We start from the raw sequence: 26,255 nt of genomic DNA, 5'->3' as shown, positions 1-26,255 counted from the left end.
TTTCCCACTCAAATGCTAGCCTCAGTTTTCGTATATCCTGTTCTAGAAGTACAAACAAGACACAGACGAGAGAATATGGGTATAACTTAATAATCACGACAGAGGAAATGTCTATCCAGATGCAGTAACTTCAACCACTGGATTTACCTAGGTGATAAACAAGTTAGTAACCTGTGGAGAAATTTGATATACTTTCAAGTCTTAGCCAAAGAAAAGCCAGACGGATTATCAGCAAATGTATCAGGAAAAGATAAACGAAATTGGAAAAAGGAACAATGAAATTTGTAACACAGAATGCAAGAAGTATTTCTCACAGAGATGAACTAAACAAAGTTTGCATAAAATGTGTACAAATAGAAACAGAAAAAGCAACCACATGGGATTAGATGTCTTTCCCTCATGTTTACACGGTGATCAGAATACATTATGAAGACAACTACCGTGTTAGAGCAAAACTTTAATTTAATACAAACATATCAAGGTCATCATCTGGAGCATACACATATATACGAAGAAACAAGCTGCACTACAATCTAAATGGCTTGCTAAAGTTACTAACTAACCGTTAACAACAATTATTGGCCTGACCTCTGGTGAAAAAAAAAGCCTTTACTACATCAAAAGCTAGAGTCCTATTACTATTATTATCTATTAGGTTACCAAATTAAATTTGGCCTAGAGAGCAACATGTTTATGCATATAAACTATGTAAGTATACATATAAATTCCAACCAACTGGTATGGAATAGTTTCCAATAAAAGCTGAAAATAGCTTAAAGTTCTAAAGTCAGGGTATCCTGGAAACTAAGTAGGCTGAATATGTGCCATCGAAATTCTTGGAATTTTTATGCTACCATTATTGTTGAGATTAGGGTGGTTAATCTGAATTTCACAGGCATCTTTAAATTTTCGTTCATACCAGGTTTTTGTATGATGTAAAGAACAGGTACTTTTCCAATCTATTTGGTGTAGGGTGTTGAGAGCGTGATCTGAGAGGCCTGCTTCACCAAAATTGTTATATTTAATGTGTCTTTTGTGTTCCTTTTTTTTACGTATAGGGATTGTACGTCCAGTTTCACCAACATAAGGTAAGTTACAGTTGATGCACCGGTGTGGAGTTTATTGCATCTACTGCACTGCACCTGTAACTTACCTTATGTTGGTGAAACTAGACGTACAATTCCTATATGTAAAAAAAGGAACACAAAAGACACATTAAATATAACAATTTTGGTGAAGCAGGCCTCTCAGATCACGCTCTCAACACCCTACACCAAATAGATTGGAAAAGTACCTGTTCTTTACATCATACAAAAACCTGGTATGAACGAAAATTTAAAGATGCCTGTGAAATTCTGATTAACCACCCTAATCTCAATAATAATGGTAGCATAAAAATTCCAAGAATTTCGATGGCACATATTCAGCCTACTTAGTTTCCAGCATACCCTGACTTTAGGACTTGAAGCTATTTTCAGCTTTTATTGGAAACTATTCCATACCGGTTGGTTGGAATTTATATGTATACTTACATAGTTTACACATATAAACATGTTGCTCTCTAGGCCAAATTTAATTTTGTAACCTAATAGATAATAATAGTAATAGGACTAGCTTTCATGTAGTAAAGGTTTTTTTTTTTACCAGAGGTCAGGCCAATAATTGTTGTAACGGTTGGTCAGTAACTTAAGCAAACCATGTAGATTATAGTGCAGCTTGTTTCTTTATATATATATATATATATATATATATATATATATATATATATATATATATATATATGTGTGTGTGTGTGTGTGTGTGTGTGTGTTCCAGATGATGATCTTGATACGACGGTCGAAACGTCGAGTGTTCATTTTGGTTTATATTAAATTAAAGTTTTGCTCTAACAAGGTAGCTGTCTCCATAATTTTTCATAATGTATGGGATTAGATGGGGTATCAGCTAGGGTTTTGCGAGAATGTGCAAGGGAGCTGGCAATGCCTTTCAGTAGACTCTTTAATTTAATTCTCAGCTCTGGTAGAATTCCATGGGAGTGGAAAGAGGGCAAAATAATTCCCTTGTATAAGGAAGATGCTAAGACTGCAGTAGTAAATTATAGACCAATCAGTATCTCAGGGGTGGTGGTAAAAGTACTAGAAAAATGGGTCAAAAAGATAATTCAAGAAGGGGTAGATAAAAATTTGATACTGTACAAGGGTCAACATGGCTTTGTGAAGGGTCGGTCATGGCTTAGTAATTTACTAACGCAGCTGAGTTGGATAAAGAAAATGGTTACACGATTATTTAGCTGGATTTTTTAAAGGCATTTGACAGAATATCACATGCAACGCTGTTACGTAAATTAGAACAAATGGGGTTGGCTATGACACTAGTTAAGTGGATAAAAGGGTCGCCGTTGGACATATATCAAAAAGCGGTATATGGATGGGGCAGAATCGAGGCACAAACAGGTGACTAGTGGTGTGACGCAAGTTTCAGTGCTGCTGGGACCAAATCCTCTTTAATTTGCACATAAATGATATAGGAAATAACCTGAAAGGAAATATTCAGTTGTTTGCTGATGATGGAAATTAGGAAGAGTAATAGTTAATCAAGAAGATGTGGAGAGCTTGCAGGACTATTTAAATAGGCTATTAGTATGGACAAATGTTAATGGGTGTCAGCTTAGTGTCGAGAAATGCAAAGTTATGCATTTTGGAATAAATAGATTACAAGCCGTGTATCACATTGATGGCACTGTACTCCAGGATACAGACGAATCTAGAGATTTAGGGTTGTTAGTAGAGAGAGAGTTAGTGTTCAGAGAACATATTGCTAAGGTAGCCCATAAAATTACTTGGCTATTGAAGAACACGCTAACAAGTACAGATAAGGAAGTTGTAATTCCTCTTTATAAGGAATTGATACGCCCACATCTGGATTACTGTGCGTGCTCAAGTCTGGTCCCCTGGGTTTCTTGGGGATGAGGAGGCAGTGGAGAGGATTCAGATGCAAGTGACCAAGATGGTGAATGGACTGCGAAATGTCTTCTATGAGGATAGATTGAAGGTGTGTGGATTGCAGAAGTTGGTTGTTAGGAGAAAATGAGGGAATATGATAGAAACATTTAAGTTGCTTAAAGGGTTTATGGAACAGATGCAGGGGAAATGTTTCAGCACTTGGCTAGAGGGACCAGAACAAGGGGTCATCCTTGGAAGTTGAATAAAGGTTTAGTAGGGGTGTGAGGACTAGATTTCTTTGCAGAGTTGTGAATGAGTGGAGTGGGTTGCCAGAGTCAGTTGTGCTTTTTTTTGTTAATGGGTTCAAGGAGAGGTATGATAGATTGTATCTCCCGCGATTTGTCTTCGGACTCCATGGAGGTGCCCGTATTATAATAATAATAATAATAATAATAATAATAATAATAAAAGTATAAGGAAAAAAAACAGGAAAGATAAAAATAAACAACCAGGTAATATGGTACATAAAACTATGAAGAAAACTATTATATATTCTAACGACTCGAATGAAAGATAATTAGAAAGTAGACTCAAAACAGTGCTAATGCACTAGAAGGGGAAAGAATTACAGATAAAAACAAAACAGATTATGTGTTTACTAGCAGGAATTTAAATGTCAGAACAGGAAGCGGAGGATTCAAAACAAAAATAGATTTGGTGAAGACATCTGTGATCAAAATGAATATGAACTATGATATTCTGTCATTTGTAATAATACGAAAATAATGAACTCAGTATTTGAACAAAGGAATACACAATATACATGGTCAGCCAGTGGATATAAATCCTCTGTTTATTGCTTAGATTACACAATTTTAACTGAGTTAATCTTAGATGTTAAACCTGACAAAAATTATGAAAGATGGAGGTGTGAATAAAGCTACGAAAGTTAGAATTGTCAAAGCAATGGTATTTCCAGTAGTGATGCATGCATGTGAAAGCTTGATTTATTAAGAAGAAAGACAGAATGCGAATTGATTCATTTGAATTATGGGTGTGGAGGAGACTATCAAGAATCCCACGGACTGCAAGAATAACCAATGAGAAGGTTTTGGAGAATATAAAGACGGAATTCTCCTTGTAGGCAATGATCTCTAAACAGGAGTTGATGTACTTTGAACATATGTGAGTTGATAGATCATTGTAAAAGGCAGGTACGTAACTGGAACAAAGAAACAGAAAATATAATAAGAAACCAAAGTTATCAGAAATAGCTAAATACGAGCAGAAATAAAATACAGAAGAAAGAGTGCTATTTCAAAAAAAACATATGAAGATAGAATAATTTTGTAACAGAACTAAAAAGAGTTTTATCAAACAATCAAAATCCTATAAAATAATGAATAAACAAAAGTAAAGGCAAAAAAAAACTACACAGAACAATGAGTAATACTTATTTTGAGAACTTCTCTTTGATGATAAAGTAACAAAGCAAAGAATGGCCTAACAGAAAATATTCAATGTCGGAACTAAAAAATAACAATGAATAAAATGAAAAGTAGGTCAACAGCGGGAGAAGACAATACAAATATGTAACCACAAAAATGTAGGTGAAAAAATTTAAGGAAAGATTCTTCAATTAGGTTTGGATTTCTGTAAACCTATCTCTTGCAAAAAAAGCAATGGTTATTCAAATTTATGAAAAAAAAGTAACCGAAGATGGCTGCAATAACTACAGTGGAATTAATCTATTAAATGCATGTTACAAGATATATGCAATTAAAAGAGGACAAAATACTAGAAGAAAAAACTGATTCGGAAAAGGCCGATCTCCTACTCAATTTTTACTTTAGAATTAATAACTGAAGAGAATTCCAAAAGAAACAAGTGACTTTTAGTCATTAAGAAAAAGCCTTTGATAAAATCAAAAGAAATGTATAAAATATTCGCCAGTTTAAATACAGAAAACTCACTTTTATTCCCTACATTCTGTTCAGGAAATACAGTGTGTGTGTGGAAGGATACGTATATCAAAGCACAGAAGACACGTGCCTTATCACATGTACTTTTATATAACAATCTGGAAACAGCATAATCGATTGGGTATGTAAATAAACACACAAATAAGGATACTTTTATTTCCAGATGATCTAATTGTATTAGCTACATCAAAAGATGATTTACAAAAACGAAATTATTAAATAAAATCTCAGAACAGTATAACATGAAAATATCTGAAAGGCAAAAATAATGGTTTTCAAAGAAAAAATCCCAGAAGTAAAATAGTCAGAGAAGAGAATATTAGAACAAGTAGAAACTTTCGGATACCAGGATATGATATCCGAAAGATTTATAATATTAAGATGAAAAAGATATAAACATTAAAATATCAAATTTAAAGTAAACGGCATAATAATAATAAATAATATATTTAAGACATTCCTAGTACCGGGACATACTAGAATCAGACTATATATTGTCCTATCTAAACCAAACAAACCATTGGAATGACTTCTAATGGGACTATATTGATCCAGTACATATAATAAAAAACGATGCTATACCAACTAAGCTGTTGGCATCTTCAGGGTACATAACTGATGTAAGGCACTAAAATGTAAAAAAAACTGTTACAAACTATAATCAGTTTTTGTAACAGCTTTTTACTTTTTAGTGCCTTACATCCGTTATGTACCCTGAAGATGCCACCAGCCTTAGTTGGTGAAACTAGTTGGTATAACATAGTTGTTTATTATATGTACTTGATCAACATAATCCCATTAAAAGTCATTCCAGAGCTTTTATGGTCAAGAAAAATTTTTAACCAAACAAACCATATTTGGTTTAGAAGTACACCATGGACTATAAGATAAAAATGAAATTTCTTAAGAAACAAACAGCTGGATACTTACATGCAGAAGATGAAAAATTTTACTATCTCTGGATATAAAATCAATAAATTACTATATACATAAAGAGAAACAAAAATCGATAGACTTAAATCGAATGGACAATAGTAGACTACCAAAATTACCGTGGCAGAAATTGCTTGTTCTTCTCTAGACCAGCATTCTGATTTATGCTACCCATCAGTTTATCCACATTGCCAGTGTACACTACGCTTTCAAACTTTAATATTTTATGAAATTTTAAATTAAATACTTTATATTAATGAAGGCTAGCATTAAAGGAATACGAAAGTGATTCTCTAGACCAGTGGTTCTTAACCGGTGTTTCCCGGAACACTTGTGTTCCGCGAACTGGTTACAAGTGTTCCGTGGTAAAAGATGTCACATTACACAGTTCTGAGGGTAATTGGCTATAAGAACTATTAAATACGATACGCGTTGACTTCTAAACCAATAGAATATCGTTTATAGGTCATGTGTTTGCAGGATATATTAAATCAACGCACTGTTTTTTTTTTTTTTTTGCACAGAAAATCCCTAGTTTCAAAAACATTACCGGCAATATTAAAGCATGTACCGACCCAGTTATAAATATGGTAAATTACATCAAGTCGAGACCTTTAAAAGCACGCTTTAAAAAAAAAAAAAAAAAACTATATATATATGGAAGCCAAGTACGAATCTTTGCATTCGCACACTGAAATAAGACGGTTATCCAGGGGTAAAATGCTATTCCGAATTTTAGAACTTAAGAATGAATTATTGGCATTTTTTCAAAATGAAGGTACAAAGCTTTTGTAAAATATCTTCAAAATAATATTTGGTGTGCTAAAATAACATATTTAGCCGATAATTTTAATTACTTAAATAGCGTTAATACACCCAAGGGAAAAATGCAAATATTTTGACATCCACTGTCAAATTGTCAGCTATTCAGAAAAACGTAGTATCTGTTTGGAAAAACCGCAATCAAAAAAAAAAAAAAAAAATACAGTGAATATGTTTCCTTCGCTCCATAATAAAAATGTCGAACAGAATATTTAACAATGAAGAAAAGATTTCAAGTACTTTCCTTCCTTAAATACACACAATTATGACTGGGTACGAAATCCATTTAGCACAGTTAATATATTGAGTTGTGAATTTTCGTTACAAGAAGAACAATTAGTTACCTTGTCAGCGGATCGTACTCTAAAAATGAAATTCTCTGAAATAACTCGAGGAATTTTGGATTTTTGTCCAATCCGAACACCCAGCTCTCTTCACAAGGGCACTGAAAATTTTGTTACAGTTTTCAACATCATATTTGTGTGGGTTCGTTTTCTCGGTATTACCCAATATAAAAACTAAAAAGCGTGAAAGATTTACTAATACAGACAAAGAGATGAGAGTAGCTATATCACATATTAGACCTGATATTGCCGAAATCTGCAAAAGCCAACAAGCTCTAGTATCGCATTAAAACAAGTTCCATTTTATAAAAGGCAAATCTATGCATATTTTTATTATTAGTTTAATCACCCGAATGCTTTTGGTGTTCCCGAAATTTTTCTAATAATCAAAAGTGTTTCGTGACTTCGAAAAGGTTAAGAACCACTGCTCTAGAATAGCTCGTGGTCTTTGTTAGAATATCCGATTTCTATCATTTGTCACAGTTAATGCATGAGTAGTAGACGATTATCTAATTTGAGTAGTTTACAACCAGCTCATTTATTCACAGACGAGCAACGAGGCATACAGCGTAAATTAATATAGATTCTTTCTCTCACTAGCACGTGGCGCTTTTTTTTTTTTTTGATTTTTCTCAGTCCTTTCAGTGACTTTTTTTTTTTTTTTTTACAGGCTTCATTTGTCATACACACATAAACAGCATGCTCGCTTCGATAAATGCACTTTCTCACACAGCCAACGAAGCAGTTAGGATGAAATGTTTTTCTTCACGCAGCTCTTTCGGAGACTGTCTTTATTGGCTCCATCCTCTTAAAAGCTGGCGTGCGATGGTGCTCTACAAGTGTCCATTTGCACTATTCAGCACTATAGCTGAGAAAACGTTGTGGGAAGTGCCTGTCACCGCCACTAAAAAGACACGCTATGGCTCGTGTCAGATTATATTTCATCCTTTTTTCTAGCTCGGTGATAATCTGCTTCAGATATCCTAGATGAACATTGCCAACATTAAATGACTTCTTGAAGGAGAGAGGACTCATCTTATTTATGAGACGTCATTATAGTTGGAACATAACTAACTCACTTTGGATCTAAGCCAAGGTAGAGACAAACTAGCCTGGGGACATGCCCGAATTTTCTTGGAGAATTTATATAGTGGAAGTAGTAATATAAATCATCTAGACTTTTTTGTTTAAGTTAAATTCTGTCATTAAAATGTATGTGAGGCGTTAACAATTTTCTCTTGTATCTCGTTTTTATGGGATTCTTCTTATATTAAGTATATAAAATAGAAGGTCAACGATTAAAGCTGAAAAATAAATACAGAGAATTGTTTCCAGTTTATAAAAACGTATGGAGAAATTACTGGTTTAATATATTTGAATCGACTAATTGAGAACGAGTATAAATGAGTTTTTCAAACTCATGTCAGAGATTCAGAAAACAAGGAAAATAAAGACAAACCGAAAATCAAGCTAATATAGCTTTAAAATGCATATGCACCTGAAGTGAATATATTTTATGAAGAAACAGAAAACATTTTTGAATATTCAAAGAATGAGTAGCTCATAAGAGCAAGTGACTTAAAAAGTTAGGTAGGAAATATTCTTAATAACCCAAACAGACAATGATTGACATTATTTGAAGAATAATGCAAATGACTCACCGAAATTGCATAAGAACAAAATTTATTATGTCTGATCACTATCCAGAGATCATAATTTACTGAAGGAATAATGACAAGAAAATTTGTCGCCATTTTTGAAATCAAAATTATAAAATAAAATGTTTTCGGTTTTGGGCAAATTGAGATTAAGATTGACAACACAGAAGTTACAACTAAGACTGTGAATCCAGCGTATTATATCATTTAATTGCTTCGAAATTGGCTGAGTTTCATGTGTTTACAAAACAAAGAGGCAGAATTACAAGAACCATTAAAAAAATATCGCAGTTATTACCGAAATCCGAAAAAATAAAAAGTAGGGCAAAGTAATCACGCTAAGATTGGAAGAAAAAAGGGAATATTTATTTATAATAGGAGTATATAAGAAAGGAGAACGAGGAACTGAATAAATAATGAATGGACTGCGGCAAATGAATCACTATTCAAATAAAGATTATTTGGAAATATCGTTGCAACAGATATTGATTTATTGGAAAAAGTAGAAAGATACGAAGAATAGAATATGAACATACTCGTACACATATACACGCACGCACACTCACTTTTTGTTTTGCAAAGATTAGAAATAAAGATAGATAAAAAATGATATCACTTATGAAGGTTTTGGGAGAAAAATTCATACAAATAAAGACAAGGTTAAAAAAACTAGAATGAATAAATAGAAGTAATAGAAGGGGAAAAAATTATATCGAAAATATCTTCAAAAATAATATAATACTATACACAAGAAAACTATTTTAAATAAATAGTTTAGAAGACCCCCCCACTCCAATGGAGAAACCTGGAATAGACTAATTACTAATACAGAGAATGATCTCCCAATAAGACAGACCATTGCACATTAGCTCATGAAACCCTTGTTCAACGCAGTCGAAGAGAACTAATGCGAAAGTTGTTTGCATCATTAGCAGTGGAAGAAAATATAGCTAGGTATAAAATATCATTCTTTAAAAGGAGAAATAAATGCCTATGAAATATATACTGGTACTGGATTACAAAGATATATCAAAATAAAAGAATTTATCATCTCTGTACTATCACGTTTCGAGTAGGCCGATTTTTAAAAAGGGTATTTCTGCATTAATGATGTTTTCATCAAAAACATTGAAACATGCAGAGAATTTAATTTACAGTCAATTTCTCCAGCCTTTATCTTGGCACATTCCAAGAAAGACATCCAGAACATCTAAACAAGACCCACTATGACACACATTTTCTGATAAGATCAAAACTAATTAGGACGTGACAGATTCACAGACTTATCACCTGGTCCCATTATTTATCTTGTGGATATGACAAGAAAATAGAAGACAACAGCACTTACAGAAAGAAAGATAAACGAATTTTAGTGAATGATTATTATGTTTTTTGGCTGATAACCAGACATCATAACCTCAAAACGTTTGTGGTATGCTAACTTCATAAAAGCTGCAGAAGAATATAATAAAAACATTTCTGTAACAAATACGTCATTCGAAGGAAAACACTGCGTAAGGAACAAAAATTATAATTGCCTTTAAATCCTACGATAGGAATTATATATTTCCAATATTTAAGGTTGCGATCTCATATGATAACGGCATTTTTACGTGAATCGCACATAAAGAGTAGTTTTAACTGTATAGTATGTGGGCCAGCTAAGCATTAAATAAGCAGAAAATCCAACTCCTGAAAACAAACGTGGAACTATTTCAAGCCATTTCAGGCTTTCATTAAGCAAGATGAAGGGCTCACACTGGGCCATAAATTCATCCCTAAACTGACCGACTATGCACGCAAATTCGACACTATCCACTCGGCTAATCACGCTGGCCATAATTTATAATAAATGACAAATTTTAAAGAATCTTCTTCTTAAGTATTCTGCAATTGAGCAGGTTCTTCTCTTAGTAGCAAAAACTTTCCTTCCACTCTCTTCTGTTCTGAGCCTTCTCTTTCAAGGTTGTGTACCTGTCTCCATTGAGCATGTCATCCAGCATTGTTTTCCTTACTCTTCCTCTGGGTCTTTTCCGTCTAATGTTCCTTCGATGGCATCTCTGATGATTCCATTCCCTCTCAGAATATGTCCGATCCAGTTTCCCTTTCTTCTTTTTATCCTCTTTAACAGACTTCGTTTTTCTTCTACTCTTTTTAATACTTCTTCATTAGTTATTTTATCTGTCCATTTGATTTTTTTCCATCCTTCTCCAAATCCACATCTCAAAGCTTTCCAAAATCTTAATTTCTGCTTTCTTCAATGTCCAAGTTTCAGCTGCATAGAGGGCATCACTCCGCACAACATTTTATTGGTATTTTCTTTAGGTTTCTGTCCATTTTACTTCTGACCTCTTTACAGGGTGTCCCAAAATTCACGCAAGAAGTAATTTTGATAGAAAACACAGGTTTTTAATTAAAAATTGTAATTTCTTATTGATTCATAAAGTATACAGTATAGGGTTATGCATGGAATAGCATATCGGGTAAATGGCCTCCACAGCTTTGCTGGCACATACACACTCTTTTGTCGAAATTTTCCATGACCGTTTTGCATAAATGTGGCTGAATTTCGTTGATACAGCGCTCAATTTCCTCCTTCAAGGCGCGGGTGGTCGTGGGCTTCTTGGCATAAACCTTAGACTTCAAAAAACCCCAAAGAAAAAAGTCCAACGGCGTTAAGTCATATGATCTGGGCGGTCAATTCTGATCACCAAAACGGGAAATTACACGACCAGGAAATGACTCATGCAGTAATTGAATTGTTTCTCGGGCTGTATGGCATGTGGCACCGTCTTGTTGAAACCACATGTCGTTCACATCCGTATCTTGCAATTTAGGCACAAAAAACTGGATTATCATGTCGTGATAGCGAGCACCATTAACTGTTATTGCCTTACCAGCCGCATTTCCGAAGAAGAATGGACCGATAATGTCTCCAGCCCAAAATACACACCAAACAGTGACACGTTGTGGATGCATTTGTTTCTCAACAATCACTCGTGGATTTTCTGAACCCCAAATGCGACAATTTTGTCGATTAACGAAGCCATCAAGATGAAAATGAGCCTCATCGCTGAAGATGATTTTGTTCGCAAAATAAACATCCACTTGTTGTTGTTCCATAATCCATTCAACGAACTCTCTTCGCTGTGTGTAGTCAGTAGGCTTCAGTTCTTGAGTCAATTGAACTTTGTAAGCATAAAGATGCAAATCGTTCGTGAGAATACGCTGTAGAGAGCTTCTCGAAATGCCCAATTCAAGACCACAGTGCCAAATTGATGTTCCTGGACTCTCAGCAACACTCTCACGAATTGCTTCGATGTTTTCTGTTGAACGACTTGTTGAAGGACGGCCAGAGTGTATAAGATCACTAATTGATCCAGTTTCCTTGAATTTTTTAATTAATCTTTTTCACAGTTGATGAAGTTATATCACTATTCCGACCATATTTTGTACGAAAATTACGAACCGTAGCTGCCAAACCTTCATTATTTTTAAAATATTGCTCAACATGAAAATGCGTTGTTCTTTCGTGTAGCGCTCCATTTTTAATAACCCTGAACTGTCAGCTGTCACGCTGTCTTTTTTTTTCTCGTTGGCAACACTTTACCGCACAAATAGCGCTAAATTTAAATCTTGCGTGAATTTTGGGACACCCTGTAATTTAAAGACTATAGTATGATAAAAAGCAGGCAAGATAATAAATCTTACAAAGTAATGACAATAATTTATTACGAGTATCCGAATCCAGGACACTGAAAAAGTAGAACATAATCAACATACAATGTTGAAATGGAATTCCTGAGAATAAATTTCGAAACAAAATCATATGAATAGAATGACGGAGCAAATTGCAAAGGAGCACACACACAATTTACAGACAAAATATATTAGTGGCGGTGCTGGGCATTAGATGGTAGTGACGTTCTATGAAGTTGGTGGATTCAGTGGTTGAGACTGGGAGTTAGGAACAATGCCGTCCTTCGATGAGTCACTGCAGGTGTCACGTGATAATAATAATAATAAAATTAAAATTTTGTTCTGGAAGATGGCCGCGATAAGAAACAACTGAAAAGCATTTTGTTTCTCGCATCAGACAGGATTTAAAAACATAGCATTCCAACTAAAGGGCAAAGGTCGGTTTTATGAAAAGAATGCGAAAAAGCGCAGCATTTATTATCGCTGAAGGAAAACTATACTCATCAACGAAAAAAAAAAAAAAAAACTCACACTGCAATTTAACGATCTGCTGTTGCAAATTAAGTGTCCTGTGAAGAAAGCCAGGCTTTAATACGAAAGAGATTCTGATCAAAAGATATTTTATACAAGTTCCAGCATCAGAGAAAGGAAATAAATTTAACCTTACTGACCGTTTTTATGTGTGCTTCGCATAATCAGCACGTTTTGGTAGAGTCCTGTACACTAGTTTATAACTGCAATTAAATGTGTACAGTACAAGGTCAAATTATAAAAAGCGGGTAGTATTATGATCAATAGGATCATGGATGGGATTTCCAATCCAATCCTCAGGCCACTTTGTCTTGTAGAAGACTGGAAGTGGGCTGAGGATTATGTTAACTAGCCAGAGAAATAAAAATAATCAACGAACTTTAAGAAAAGTTATGAAATATCAAGAGAGCAACTACCTAAGTTGTTGAGAACTCCAGATTCTCTTTGCCCTAAGCGAGTGACAGAGGATTCGTCCTGCTGGTTCTGGATACTGTCATAAAATTCATTAATCGGGATGAAGATTTCAAAAGAGATGGCTGAAAGTTGATTATTAGTAGATTTCTATAAATCAGACGCTTGCGCTAAGCAATCGAATATTGCTTGAAAAGGAAAAATTTTCCCTTTAATTTCAGCAATGTACCGGATGTGGACAATTTTGCAAGTAAGACGTGAACATTTTCATGTTTGTAAAAGTCAGTTTGTTTTTTTTTTATGGGATAAACTTGAAGTTCTGAAAAGAAAACTCATGCTGCTGTTGAAAGGTGAATAACTGGGCAAAACAGTTGAATCTCAAGAAAGGATTTCCTCTCAATTATTGGAATTAGAATTTGCAATTCCTCCTTCATAAATAACGCTTGACAAGCCATGAAAACGAAGATGGAGGAAAACTTCAGCAGAATAAATTTAAATCGGAGACATAAAATAGAATTAAAACTGGATCATTGAAAATATTTGGAGAGATGCCAACCGAGAGTAGATTAGACGGTATCCAAATTGAAGTAAAGTAGACTCCTCCAATTTGTTTATCTTACGGGCAAAAAATTAAGGCAATTAAGCAACGAGTTTGCTGCACTGCAAAGAAATTTCCTAGATCATTATCAGTGAAAAATAATCGGAATAAAAATGACATTAGGTGGTTTGTGGTTTTATTCTTTTATCTGAAGAATGAAAATAAAAAGGCAGGCGCAAGATTGATAATAAAACAATGTTTATACAGGGTGTTCGGGATAAATTTGACATATTTATAATTAATTATATTTTTCCGTAAGTTACATGTATTAACACACACTTCTCTTCATTTAAAAGTTTGGACCCTTCTTCATTCATATACAAGATGTCAGAAAGGATGGATAGCTGGAACCCACCTGAATCATGGAAGAGAATAACTTGTATCATGATGATTCGTGCCCGCCATCAAAATAAGGATATTACGACTGCTGCCCAATGCTCCCTGAATACAGTAAAAACAATCAGGCATGAACTAGAGACTTGCAATGGTGACTACGAGGATGTAGCAAGAAGAAAGATCCCTAGCAGACGATCTGATTGCGTTCGTACAGCAGAATTCCTCGCAAATCTGCAGGAACAGGTGTTGAAGAACCCTGGCATTGGAATTCGGGCTTTGTTCGTGGAGTTGCTAACTGTAGTCAAGCCCTGGATAACAAGGGTAGCCAATGGTAGGCCGTATGTATGGCAGCAGGATTCGGCCCCTTGCCACACCTCTGGGAAAAGTCAAAAATGGTTGTCTGAAAATTTCTACGACTTCACCAGTCCAAATGTTTGGCCTCCAAACTCCCCAGACCTTAACCCCATGGATTATTTTGTATGGGGCGCAGTTGAAAAAGACACCAATCGCACTTCCAGTAATACAAAAGCCCAGTTAATGGATAAAATTAAAACAGTTTTTGCGGCCCTTCCCAGGGAGACTGTAGCATCAGCTTGTTCGAGGTTCCGAAGCAGAATTGAAGCTGTGATCGATGCTAATGGTGGTTATTTTGAGTAAATCTTGTTGATAGTATTGTAATTAACTCTGCCTGTAATGTTTTTTTGTCAATTCATTAAATTTAATAGATACAAAGAAGATTTTCTTTTTCCTTACGAAACTGTCAAATTTATCCCGAACACCCTGTATATAAGTGACCGCAATATTAGCGGTTTACTAAATTGTAAATATGAGGAAAACATCAAAAGCATAGCAGATATAGATGAAAGTCTGCAGTTCTCATTCTCAAAAATATGTCGAGAGTTTGGGCCTTTAGTGATAAAGAATTAAAAACATATATGCATGAGTGTGTTACAATTCAGGTCACAGAGATCACAACACAAGAAATGATTATTGCAGTGAATGATACTTGGATCGGGGATCCGAGACTTATGCGTTGTCGCCAATAAAGTTGAATTTAGTTGTAACAAAGAGCTTAGTTAATTTGTCTTTACTGTGATTAGGGAAATTCAGTGAATACATAAGATATTTATTACTGTGTAGAAAGTCTGAATAAAAAATACTTTAAAAAGTTCACAATGACAGTTTAAAAGATTACAGAAGAATTTGAAACAAGTCAGAAGTTAGGTAAAACGTGAGCGAACAATATTTAAATGAAATATGTATATGTATATGTATATTATTTCTGGGAAAACTCCCATGTTACTCCTCATTATAAACTATTATAATACAGCTATATCGCCTGCTTCAGTTTAGGAGTACCCCTGTTTAAATGTCATTGGCTATTTACTCATGGGTTCTTAGGGCATTATGAGTGTAGATGTACTAAAAAGTATATGTAGCTTAAGGAATAGAAATTGCACATACCTTTTTCTGGGTGTTGTGGCTTTTCCTCTGTGTGCGATGTCGAGAACTGCAGAGTGTGTGTGTGGGGGGGGGGGTAGGCAGTTTGGTAGAATAAGTTAGAAAAACCCGGGTTTTTTTTTTTTTTTTTTTTCGTAATATGTAGAAACATATACTTTTATATAGGGTGGGGAAAAAAGTGAAAGGGTTAATTTTTTAAAATAGGGAGGGGGAAGGGGAAAGGTGGTTGACGGGGTGTGGACCGTTTCGACTATTCGTGGTCATCATCGGAACATATTGGGAAAGTGGAAGCTATGTCAGGTCGGGTGGGTGCTTCAGAGGTGTTTGTGTTGTCTCCTATTGGTCGGGATTGTGACCTCAATTTAATGTTGTGAAGCTTCCAAACCTCGGAGATTATGTAGGGCCTGTGTACGTTGATCGAGTTTGCGTCACACTTTATAGCTATTGTTTCCGATATTCTGAGCATTGTTTCATTGTCTTGTCTGTCTATTATGATGGCCTTGTCTATCTGCGGGGTGTGTTTTTGTTCAAGGGCGTGAACAGCTATTTCCGTTTTTCCTGTGCTTTGTATACGATTTTTCTTTTTAATGTTGCGTTTTTTTGTGTTTAAATGTTCTGGAATAGGGATGTTACAGTCACGGAAGTGTTCTTGTAGTCTTGCCCATAAAGACCTGATGGTGGAACCTGTGTAGGTGATGTCACAGTCTTTTTGGCAGGGAAATTTATAGACTACATTGTGCTGTTCAAATATATCTTTTTGTGTGTGAGGTTTGGTGGATTTTAGGAGGTTAGCCAGTTTTTGGCTTGTGGTGAATACCAGTTTGTAGTCAGTATGTTTGAAGATGTATTTATAGGCTTTGTATGTGTTTTGGGTGTATGGTAGTTTGATAATTTTTTGTGTAGGGAAGTTCGTTTTGGTACTTGGGTTGTTTTGGCGGTTTTTTGCCGTCTTGTTTGCGTAGTTAATCAGTTGTGTAGGATAGTTACGATTTAAGAAGATCTGTGTTAGTTTTTTTTTCTAAACTTTTTTCTAAATAGTCTAAACGCTGAAATAAAAAAACTAACACAGATCTTCTTAAATCGTAACTATCCTACACAACTGATTAACTACGCAAACAAGACGGCAAAAAACCGCCAAAACAACCCAAGTACCAAAACGAACTTCCCTACACAAAAAATTATCAAACTACCATACACCCAAAACACATACAAAGCCTATAAATACATCTTCAAACATACTGACTACAAACTGGTATTCACCACAAGCCAAAAACTGGCTAACCTCCTAAAATCCACCAAACCTCACACACAAAAAGATATATTTGAACAGCACAATGTAGTCTATAAATTTCCCTGCCAAAAAGACTGTGACATCACCTACACAGGTTCCACCATCAGGTCTTTATGGGCAAGACTACAAGAACACTTCCGTGACTGTAACATCCCTATTCCAGAACATTTAAACACAAAAAAACGCAACATTAAAAAGAAAAATCGTATACAAAGCACAGGAAAAACGGAAATAGCTGTTCACGCCCTTGAACAAAAACACACCCCGCAGATAGACAAGGCCATCATAATAGACAGACAAGACAATGAAACATGCTCAGAATATCGGAAACAATAGCTATAAAGTGTGACGCGAACTCGATCAACGTACACAGGCCCTACATAATCTCCGAGGTTTGGAAGCTTCACAACATTAAATTGAGGTCACAATCCCGACCAATAGGAGACAACACAAACACCTCTGAAGCACCCACCCGACCTGACATAGCTTCCACTTTCCCAATATGTTCCGATGATGACCACGAATAGTCGAAACGGTCCACACCCCGTCAACCACCTTTCCCCTTCCCCCTCCCTATTTTAAAAAATTAACCCTTTCACTTTTTTCCCCACCCTATATAAAAGTATATGTTTCTACATATTACGAAAAAAAAAAAAAAAAAACCCGGGTTTTTCTAACTTATTCTACCAAACTGCCTACCCCCCCCCCACACACACTCTGCAGTTCTCGACATCGCACACAGAGCAAAAGCCACAACACCCAGAAAAAGGTATGTGCAATTTCTATTCCTTAAGCTACATATACTTTTTAGTACATCTACACTCATAATGCCCTAAGAACCCATGAGTAAATAGCCAATGACATTTAAACAGGGGTACTCCTAAACTGAAGCAGGCGATATAGCTGTATTATAATAATAATAATATTTAAATGAAATTTTTTTACATACAAAAAGGTTTGTTAGTACATACATAACTAGATTATTAGAAATGAGATATAGTTTAAATCTATAGTAGGAGTCGGTGGTCTGCCTTGTAAGAAAATGTTTGGCATCCAGTAGATCAGTAAGAGATAGATTACGCGGGTCGTTCAAACGTTTTGCACACTGCACTCTTCTTAAAATAAAAAGAGGTTAACAATGCAGAATATGGCTCGTTTCCTTCTTAGAGTTAACCAGCAACATTCTAAACAGGAAAACTTTACTGTTACCTGAACTATAACACACTCATGCATATATGTTTTTAATTCTTTATCACTAAAGGCCCAAACTCTCGACATATTTGCTCTTTACTTCATAATTTTTATAATGATAATTTCCTAGATAACTGAATACATAGACATACGCATTATGGTCAAATCATATTGAAATCAAGCATTTGTATTTTGAATTCTTGCCCGTTTTCCCACAAGCGTATTCATGAAACTGTCTCTTTGGAGAGAGCAAAATCCCCAAACTAATCATATTGCCTCAAATGCTATTCAATTATATCGTGCTGCAGATATGCATATTTCATACAGGACTTCCATATTAATGAATTTTAATAAAGTCCAAGCTGCTATATACACATTGAATTCACAAGTATTGATGTTAATCTGAAACTGATCTAAGCTAATACAATAGGCCGTTTAATAAACAACTGCATAAATACTATGCTCGAATTAACAATTCAAAAAAAAACATCAATAACTTCAATTATTACTATTAAGTTCAAAGAATACCAATTGATGACACTTATCCTCAATGTAATGTTTAAGCCAATAAATGGAATGCTTTGGAATTTCATTTATTGCATTTCACTAAATTAACTCAATGGATTTTTGAGTGGCCATATTAAACCGAATTAGTTATATTCAGTTAAAAATTGTAATTTGATGTAAGAGTTCAGGCGTTCCTTTTTTTTTTTTGTTTTACCATAAATGGTGGAGTTAGTTTGGCTTTAAGATAATTTCAGTAGCTGTTACATTCACCCATATCAAAGTTCTTTGGAACAAAAAATACGTGGAACTGAATGAATATAAATAATTTATTAACTAAATCAATTAGATGCCTACGTGTCTCCAGCAAAAGCTAACATTATCAAACTCAATTTACAGATACTCAGCGAAGAGGGGGGGAAAATGACTTCACGAATAAGAACAGTCATGTACGTAGAAGCAACGCGCTTTTAGTGGATCCTCTTCGATTATTGGTGGAAAATAAAGGCCAAAATTTGTGTACAATCACACACTCAGTTGCATTTAACAGGATTTTGTAGAACTTGAGCCGCTTCCCATTATAGTCTGTGCTTTGAATTAAGATCTGTGCAGTAGCAGCCTGACTTTCATTCGTCTTATGAATGAATGAAAAGTATGCTATGACAATCCGCTTGTGAGTTGTTCACACCGAATTTACTTCTTTTTTTTATTTTCAGATTAAGTTGGTCTCCGTATTTTCTGACAAATTCTTCGTCCCACATTGATAAGAAATACTGCAGACTCCTGGAAAGATCTCGGTGGTAATCGATTTGCTTCAGGAAAGCATTCTTTATAAATCCGTGATGTGTTCTAATCCCATTTGATTTTAGGAGAGAGAGAGCCATGCCTATTTCTTGTACCTTTTACGAATACTGTTGTGATATGGTATGCATACAGGGTGGTTCAAAATTCCACGTACAAACTTTGAGGGGAGGTAGAGAACATCAAAATCAACCATATTCACATAGGAAAGCATGACCGGAAATGCTACACGAAAGTGATAGGTGGCGCTGTTCGCCAGCGCTCCAGGTGAGCATTTGGGGCTTCCTGATTCAAGCTTTCGACGTCGTATGAAGACCATGCGTCGTTTTACGAACGCTGAGATGGCAGATATGCATCTCCTTTACCATATTATGTATCCAACTACTATTGAACTGTTCAGTTAAGCATAATAAAGTTTTTTTACACTACTTACTGCCTTGTGTTATTTCTGTATCTTTGTGTCCCTGTTAGTACCTTCCGGTGGCGTTTCCGGTCATGCTTTCCTATGTGAATATGGTTGATTTTGATGTTCTCTACCTTCCCTCAAAGTTTGTATCGGGAATTTTTAACCACCCTGTATATTATCTTGAGGTACGGCAGGAGTGTTTTTTCGGTATGATGGTAGCAAAGCTTGTTCCAGATGAAGTGTTAGTCTTGAGGGCTAAATTTTCTCTAACATGAAGGCTCAACCCATATCATCATCATCTGTTCTTTGGGCATCCACAGATGTCGTATGGTCCCTCCGATGCTCAGTGATGTGCCACACCCATTCTCACCATCTAGTCCTGTTGTATGCTTTTCTGGAGGCTTCAACTCTTTGAAGATCACACCATCCACCTCATTGACGGCCTATCCCTTCCTCTTATTTCAGGAACTTGACTTATTAGTGTTCTGAGAAGTCTCCTTCCATCCAATTCATATCAAAGTAATGAAAATTTTTCAATTTTCTGAGAAGGATGGTGACGTGACATGTAGATATTGCCTGTGCGTAGGCTTTCCGTGGACTGAACAGCAGAACACGGAATCATCTGATTGTATTGTGACTAAAGTATCATAGACAACAGCCATACATTTCCACTTAAACAGTAAATTAATTCGAGGATGAGTGCTGTTCTAGTGAATATACTGATATTTAAAACGGAGCTTAGAGTTCGTGTAAGGGAGAAATTTTTGAAAAGGAACTCTAGTATGTCGTCTACCGCAATAGTTGTAAAAAATAACAACATATCGATGCTAAGTAATCGTTCTAACTGAAGTTTCTGTATTATAGTTTTAAAGTGAATGCAGCTGTTTTACATACACAACATATAAGACGATGTCTTGCCGATGTGCTAGTTGAGCACAAATAAATATTTCAACAAGTTTATAGGTTGAACGCTTTCACTGAGTATGCATCTTTAATGGCCCTGATAATGCTGGTGAAACGTCAGTGTGCAAATATTTAATTTAGTTAGTGACGTACTTATTGCAGCTCCACGTAGTTTTCTTCCAGAAAACTTCGACATGGGTCATCTAAGATAAGTGTCATCTACAATTTGTTAATTCAGAGTGCCTGTTTTTAAGTGGATTAAAGCTCTATGTAATACAATAGTAAAGTATCAGAAAAAACAAAGAAAGAAAATGTATTTTCTTAATACTTACAGCCAACTAACATCACCAAAATCGAGAAGATTTTTTCCATGTTTGTGTTGGGCGAAACATTTCCAAATCCGACGCTGGTGAGACTGGAAAAGGTGAAATAGAGAGCAGTGACGTATTTCGCCTTGATGCTTGGACCTCCGTGGCTGTTGTTGTATTGCTGTCCTGTGATGTTGGCTAGATGATCCAACCAGCCAATCTTTGGATTCAAGGTGAGACGTTCCGCATTGGCGATTGCATACCAGATGCAGGCCAGCCAATGAGCAATCAGCGCGAAGGTAGCCATGAGAAGAAGCAGCACAGCGGCTCCATACTCTGAGTAGCGGTCAATTTTACGGGCCACTCTGACTAAACGTAGCAGTCTGGCGGTCTTCAACAGACCAATCAGCGTGGTGGTCTGTGTACGAAAAAACATGGCGGTATGAACTAGCATCTGGGAATGATGTAGCTAAGATTTGGGAGATTTTTTCTGATGACTAGTGTAAAATGCTTGTTGATTCACATGCTCTAAACATAAACTACAGCAATAAAATAACTGAGACTGAACTTCCTACAGACTACATATTTGACAGTATTAGTAGTTCAAGTAATAAAGAGAAAAATTGACATGCTCTGCTACAGTATTTTACCACCCAACTTCAAACCACAGAAGCTATCATAATTATTAAGCGTTTTTCAATTAAATTTTCAAAATATCTAAACATGAAGACTGTCTAGTTTCTTTATGGACATAGAATCCGAACTAAGCAAACTTAGGGAATCGCGATAGAAATACTTTGCCTAACAGGAATATCGAGTTAAGTGAATGACTCGTTTTTTGAGAGATTTTTGGGCATGGATATCCGTAAGTAGGAAATGGTATGATAATTTTTTTGTATGAAATTTATCAACAAATGTATTTTATAGATTAATACAAAAATCTTTTTTAAAAATAGATTTTCTTCAGATGGACGGAGCGATGGTACCATAAGTCGTTAGTCACATGATGCAACTGGTCCGTCCCCGAACATTGTTGGTTCTATTGCCAGAGCATAACCAGTGGACGAAATTAGTCAAGGAGAGAGAAGTCGGGGGGGGGCATGTTAATAATAATTAAAAATCTCCATTGTTTTTCATCCTGTTTACTACTGTTTCACTTTCTGCTATTCTGGGTATCTTATTTTCAAGGCGTGTTTAAGAAAGGATTATACTACTGGTTGAAAAACTTTTCTAAGCTAGAGAATCGATTGTTGGAATTACTTTAAGTATTAAATGCGCAGAACAAAGTTAAGTAATAATTAACAATAGTAAGGGGTATATGGATCTTAATGTTGAATCATATTGAATACGAAAACGATTTAAGAAGGAAAAGAGACGTTATCTAGATCCTCGATGAGTGCAATATTTCTCTCACGAAATTGTTGGATATTAGATATTCTTTGGATGTTAAAAGTCTATTTATGTTCAATTTTCATGAATATGGTTGAGCTCACGCGCAACACATACGAATGGCAATATCTAAAATTTCCAAGAAAGAATGGGTAAGATATATACCTAATTACTGCACTTGGAACTGATAATATGATCAAGCTAATGACTGAGAGTCTACATTTGCATGTCATTACAGCTTGCAGTTTGTCATTTTTCCAGTAATTCCCTCCAAGAAATTTGAATTTTCTTATTACACAACAGCTTCTCTCATTTGTCTATTCATTGGGATAAACGGAACTGTATATTGCATTATATAAAACATGGTTTCCTAAAAAAAGTAGCAAACGTTCGTCAGAATTGGTGGTTCACCAGTATAGCAGTAATTGTGAGAAGTTTATATGTTAGTTTGAAAAATAGGTAACAGATAGAACCCATGATTAAGTTTGAACTTGTAATACAAATAAATATTATTATTTGGCAGAACTGTTTTTTCATGAGTAGAACCAGCTGAATCTATTTTTGGTTTATTTGTTCTCTTTCATATTTCGATGAACAGACAATGTTTCAACAAATACTGGACATGAGTAAATCTATTATAAAATGTAGTCTGATTAAAACGCTGCAATCATTTTTCCCATTTGTTATCTCTAAGCAAACGAAAGGGTTTCGTTTTCTCCACCCAGACTAAATTGGATTGTGTCTTCATGCCAATGGCCTCTTCCAACTTGTGTGAACAGCTGGCCTGTTCAACAATGGTTGCAGACAGTCTCCTTTTAAAGCAATATACCAAAAGTCACTCACGATATCCATATTTTTTATTAAAACGAGACGCTACGACCATCATTATATTTTGATTGATTTTATTTTCCGTGCATTGCCTTCAAAATCCTTAAATTTTCTAAAATCCCAGCACTAAAATAAGAATGTTATAAAAATTAGTTTCTTCAACCACTCATCTCCCAAAATTAAGGGATGCACTGCTGTTTGCTTTATGCAGATAATGTACTCATACACATATCCAGTACAAGTCTACAGGCTTTTCTAACTAAATTGCGTAACAGCAGTAACAAATCTGACATGAAAATCAGTCATAAAAAGACCAAATCTATGAAAACAGGAGGAACATAAAAAAACTTTAGCTGCATTCTCAAATACAGAACTCTGCTATTAAAGCACAGTTTTCGGTGAAGATGAGAACTTAAATTTGGAAATAGACAAACGAATAAGCAAAGTTGGTATGGTGCGGAACTGATTCAATAAATTTATATGGAATAAGAGAGAAATTGTTGTTTAAGAGGTTACGTCAAATTAACACGAAAAACCTAAGGGTTAAGTGGTACTATTTATTTAGGTGCTTAATGCCAAGATGGCAGGAAAGAGACCCAGAGGAAGGACAAGGCCTAGGTGAAAACTGATTCAGTTAGAATTGACTTAGAAGCACTAAATAGTACTAAATATTGGAGTGCTGACAAGTAGACTAATTTGGAGGAATATTTTGGATAGGGAATAAAATAATGTAAACTTAATCAGGCAGTGCATTCATAGCAGTCTGGGATACCCTTGAAGGTATACATCAGGAAATTGATGATGGTGACTGTTATTCGATTACCGTCCAAATATAAATCCTGTCATCCTGAAATGAAACAACGATTGGTGCCAAATTTTGTTATTTTAAAATGAAGTGCAGGTATGCGATAAATCATTTAGTAAGACCACATACTTCATGATGACGTTCTCTCGGCTTTTCACTGAAGAGGGTAGAAAGTTTGAGTTCACGAACCACACAGATTGAGAGTTACTTGTTTTTCATCAACCAAATGCTATTCTTACCAACTAGATCGGCTCAGTTATGTTGAGCACCATTAAATTGGAGGATATTCCGATTCAGAATTATTTCTGTGTTGGTTTACAGATAATTCTAACATTTATGAGTAGAAGTTCAGGTCAGAATATTGTCTTATATAATTAAGAAATTAATTTATATCGCAGTTTATCGTTACTTAACTGTCATACAAAGTGAATCAAATGAACAATCATTTATGATTTGCCAACGAAAAATCTTTTCATTAATACAAAACTTAGGTAAAATGACTGCAGCATTTTATTTTTCAGAATTGCTTTTAACAGAGCTTTCTAATTAAGATACAAAGCACATGATTATATAAATTTGAACGTAAAGATGGTGGTATCTCTGCAACATACGGAAAAAGTCGTCCCAAAAGTAGGCCTTAATTTACGCAGTTAAATATTAAAAAAACCACTTTAGAGGTTATTTCTTCCATCAAGATCGACATAAACTGAAATCCACATTGTAATTATTTTTTAAAATTTATTTTTAGTGAGTGTATCGAAAAACAAAAGTTTAACAACGAACGTTTGTGAAACGCAAAAATTCCTGATTGGCTAAAGGTGGAAATGGACTGGTCTCTCAAATCTCCGAAAAGTTACATAGGACTAAAACGTCCTCGTCTATCCCCTTCGGTGAATAAAAGGCATTAGCATTTTTTTCTGTTATTATTTGATATCGTGTGGAACGCACTTCCAATCATTAAATGCCAAAAAAGTTTACAATAAGCAATATCTAATTTTCTTCAATGACAATTACAGTTTTTGGTCCATTTTTTTTTTAAGTTTTTTTTCATCTCACGGAAGACAATTTCGAATTTTACAAGATGCGCTTGTATAATAGTTTGTAAATATAAGCAGGTAAATAGCCGAACCAATTTCTCAATCAATTTAAATCGGTTATGAGAATTTTCTTAATCACTCCTTGAACATGTTAATACTTTCTGAAGGAGGAAAATAGTGGCAACACTACCATTAATCACTAATATCCAGAATACAATTGCGCATGTGATGTTTTACATGACCGAAGAGGTATAGTTTTCCACAAACAGTTATGTCAGTCATATTTATGACAAGATTCAGCATTCAGGCGGGGAGGGGTAGAGAATAAGTACTCAGTAGCAGAGAATATGTTCGCTACACCAGAAATAGGGTAAATTTGTGAATTAAAAGTGTGTTGCGGGAGAGAAGAACCTTCAATTGGTGCGAGTATGTGAAATCCTTAAAAATCAGCCTTGAAAACTTTGTATGCTTTTTTGTGGTGGTCTAAGTAAAGGGATGGAATCTGACTTGTCTCTATACAAACAACTGACGAACAATGCAGTTATAATTAACTAGTTGAGGATGTATCTTGTCATTAAAATAAAACAATCTCTCAGATGTAATTCATTTCAATTCAAACATGCCACCAGTTACTGCTATGATGAAAAAGCAGTTGTCCATAGAACACCTACACAACATGATTAATATCCAAGAATATGAGAGCACAGCTAATCTATGGGTAGTATTGATTCTTGACTAGAACATGAAATTAATGCTTAGCGAAACAGGTGTAATCAAATATGTAATCAAAATTTGACAGGGACAAAAATATCATTGGGAAAAGAACCAACATATAAATGCAGTTAGGATTATCACAGAAGATTACACACGAATCAGATTAGAGAAAAATTAATGGATTAATTTTGGAAGAAGAAGAAAACTATTGTTCCAGCTCAACTAGTGTCGAATTATATCTTAATTTTAGGAAGAGAACACAAATAATTGTTCTGTTACATGCTAATTAAATTTGTAATGCAACTTACAAGTTATTATAAAAATAATCATAAATAAAGATGCTTCTATTGCTTTTTAACTT

General features: G+C 35.0%; 1 protein-coding gene across 1 annotated transcript in view; it reads right to left on the bottom strand.

The window, feature by feature from the left end:
- The window catches only part of LOC150100445 (voltage-gated inwardly rectifying potassium channel KCNH6-like), a 477,512-nt gene that overhangs the window by 93,302 nt on the left and 357,955 nt on the right, over positions 1–26,255 (bottom strand). The window contains exon 7 of the mRNA XM_090402922.1: positions 21,146–21,539. Within this exon, the coding sequence (XP_090259048.1) occupies positions 21,146–21,539 (394 nt within the window). The remainder of the gene's footprint in view (positions 1–21,145; positions 21,540–26,255) is intronic.

Source organism: Typopeltis vanoorti, chromosome 13 (genome assembly GCF_054136105.1).
Source record: "Typopeltis vanoorti isolate ZY-2024b chromosome 13, IOZ_Tvanoo_1.0, whole genome shotgun sequence".
NCBI lineage: Eukaryota > Metazoa > Arthropoda > Arachnida > Uropygi > Thelyphonidae > Typopeltis > Typopeltis vanoorti.
Note: the sequence above shows the minus strand (reverse complement) of the source record. Positions and strands in the feature narration are given on the sequence as shown.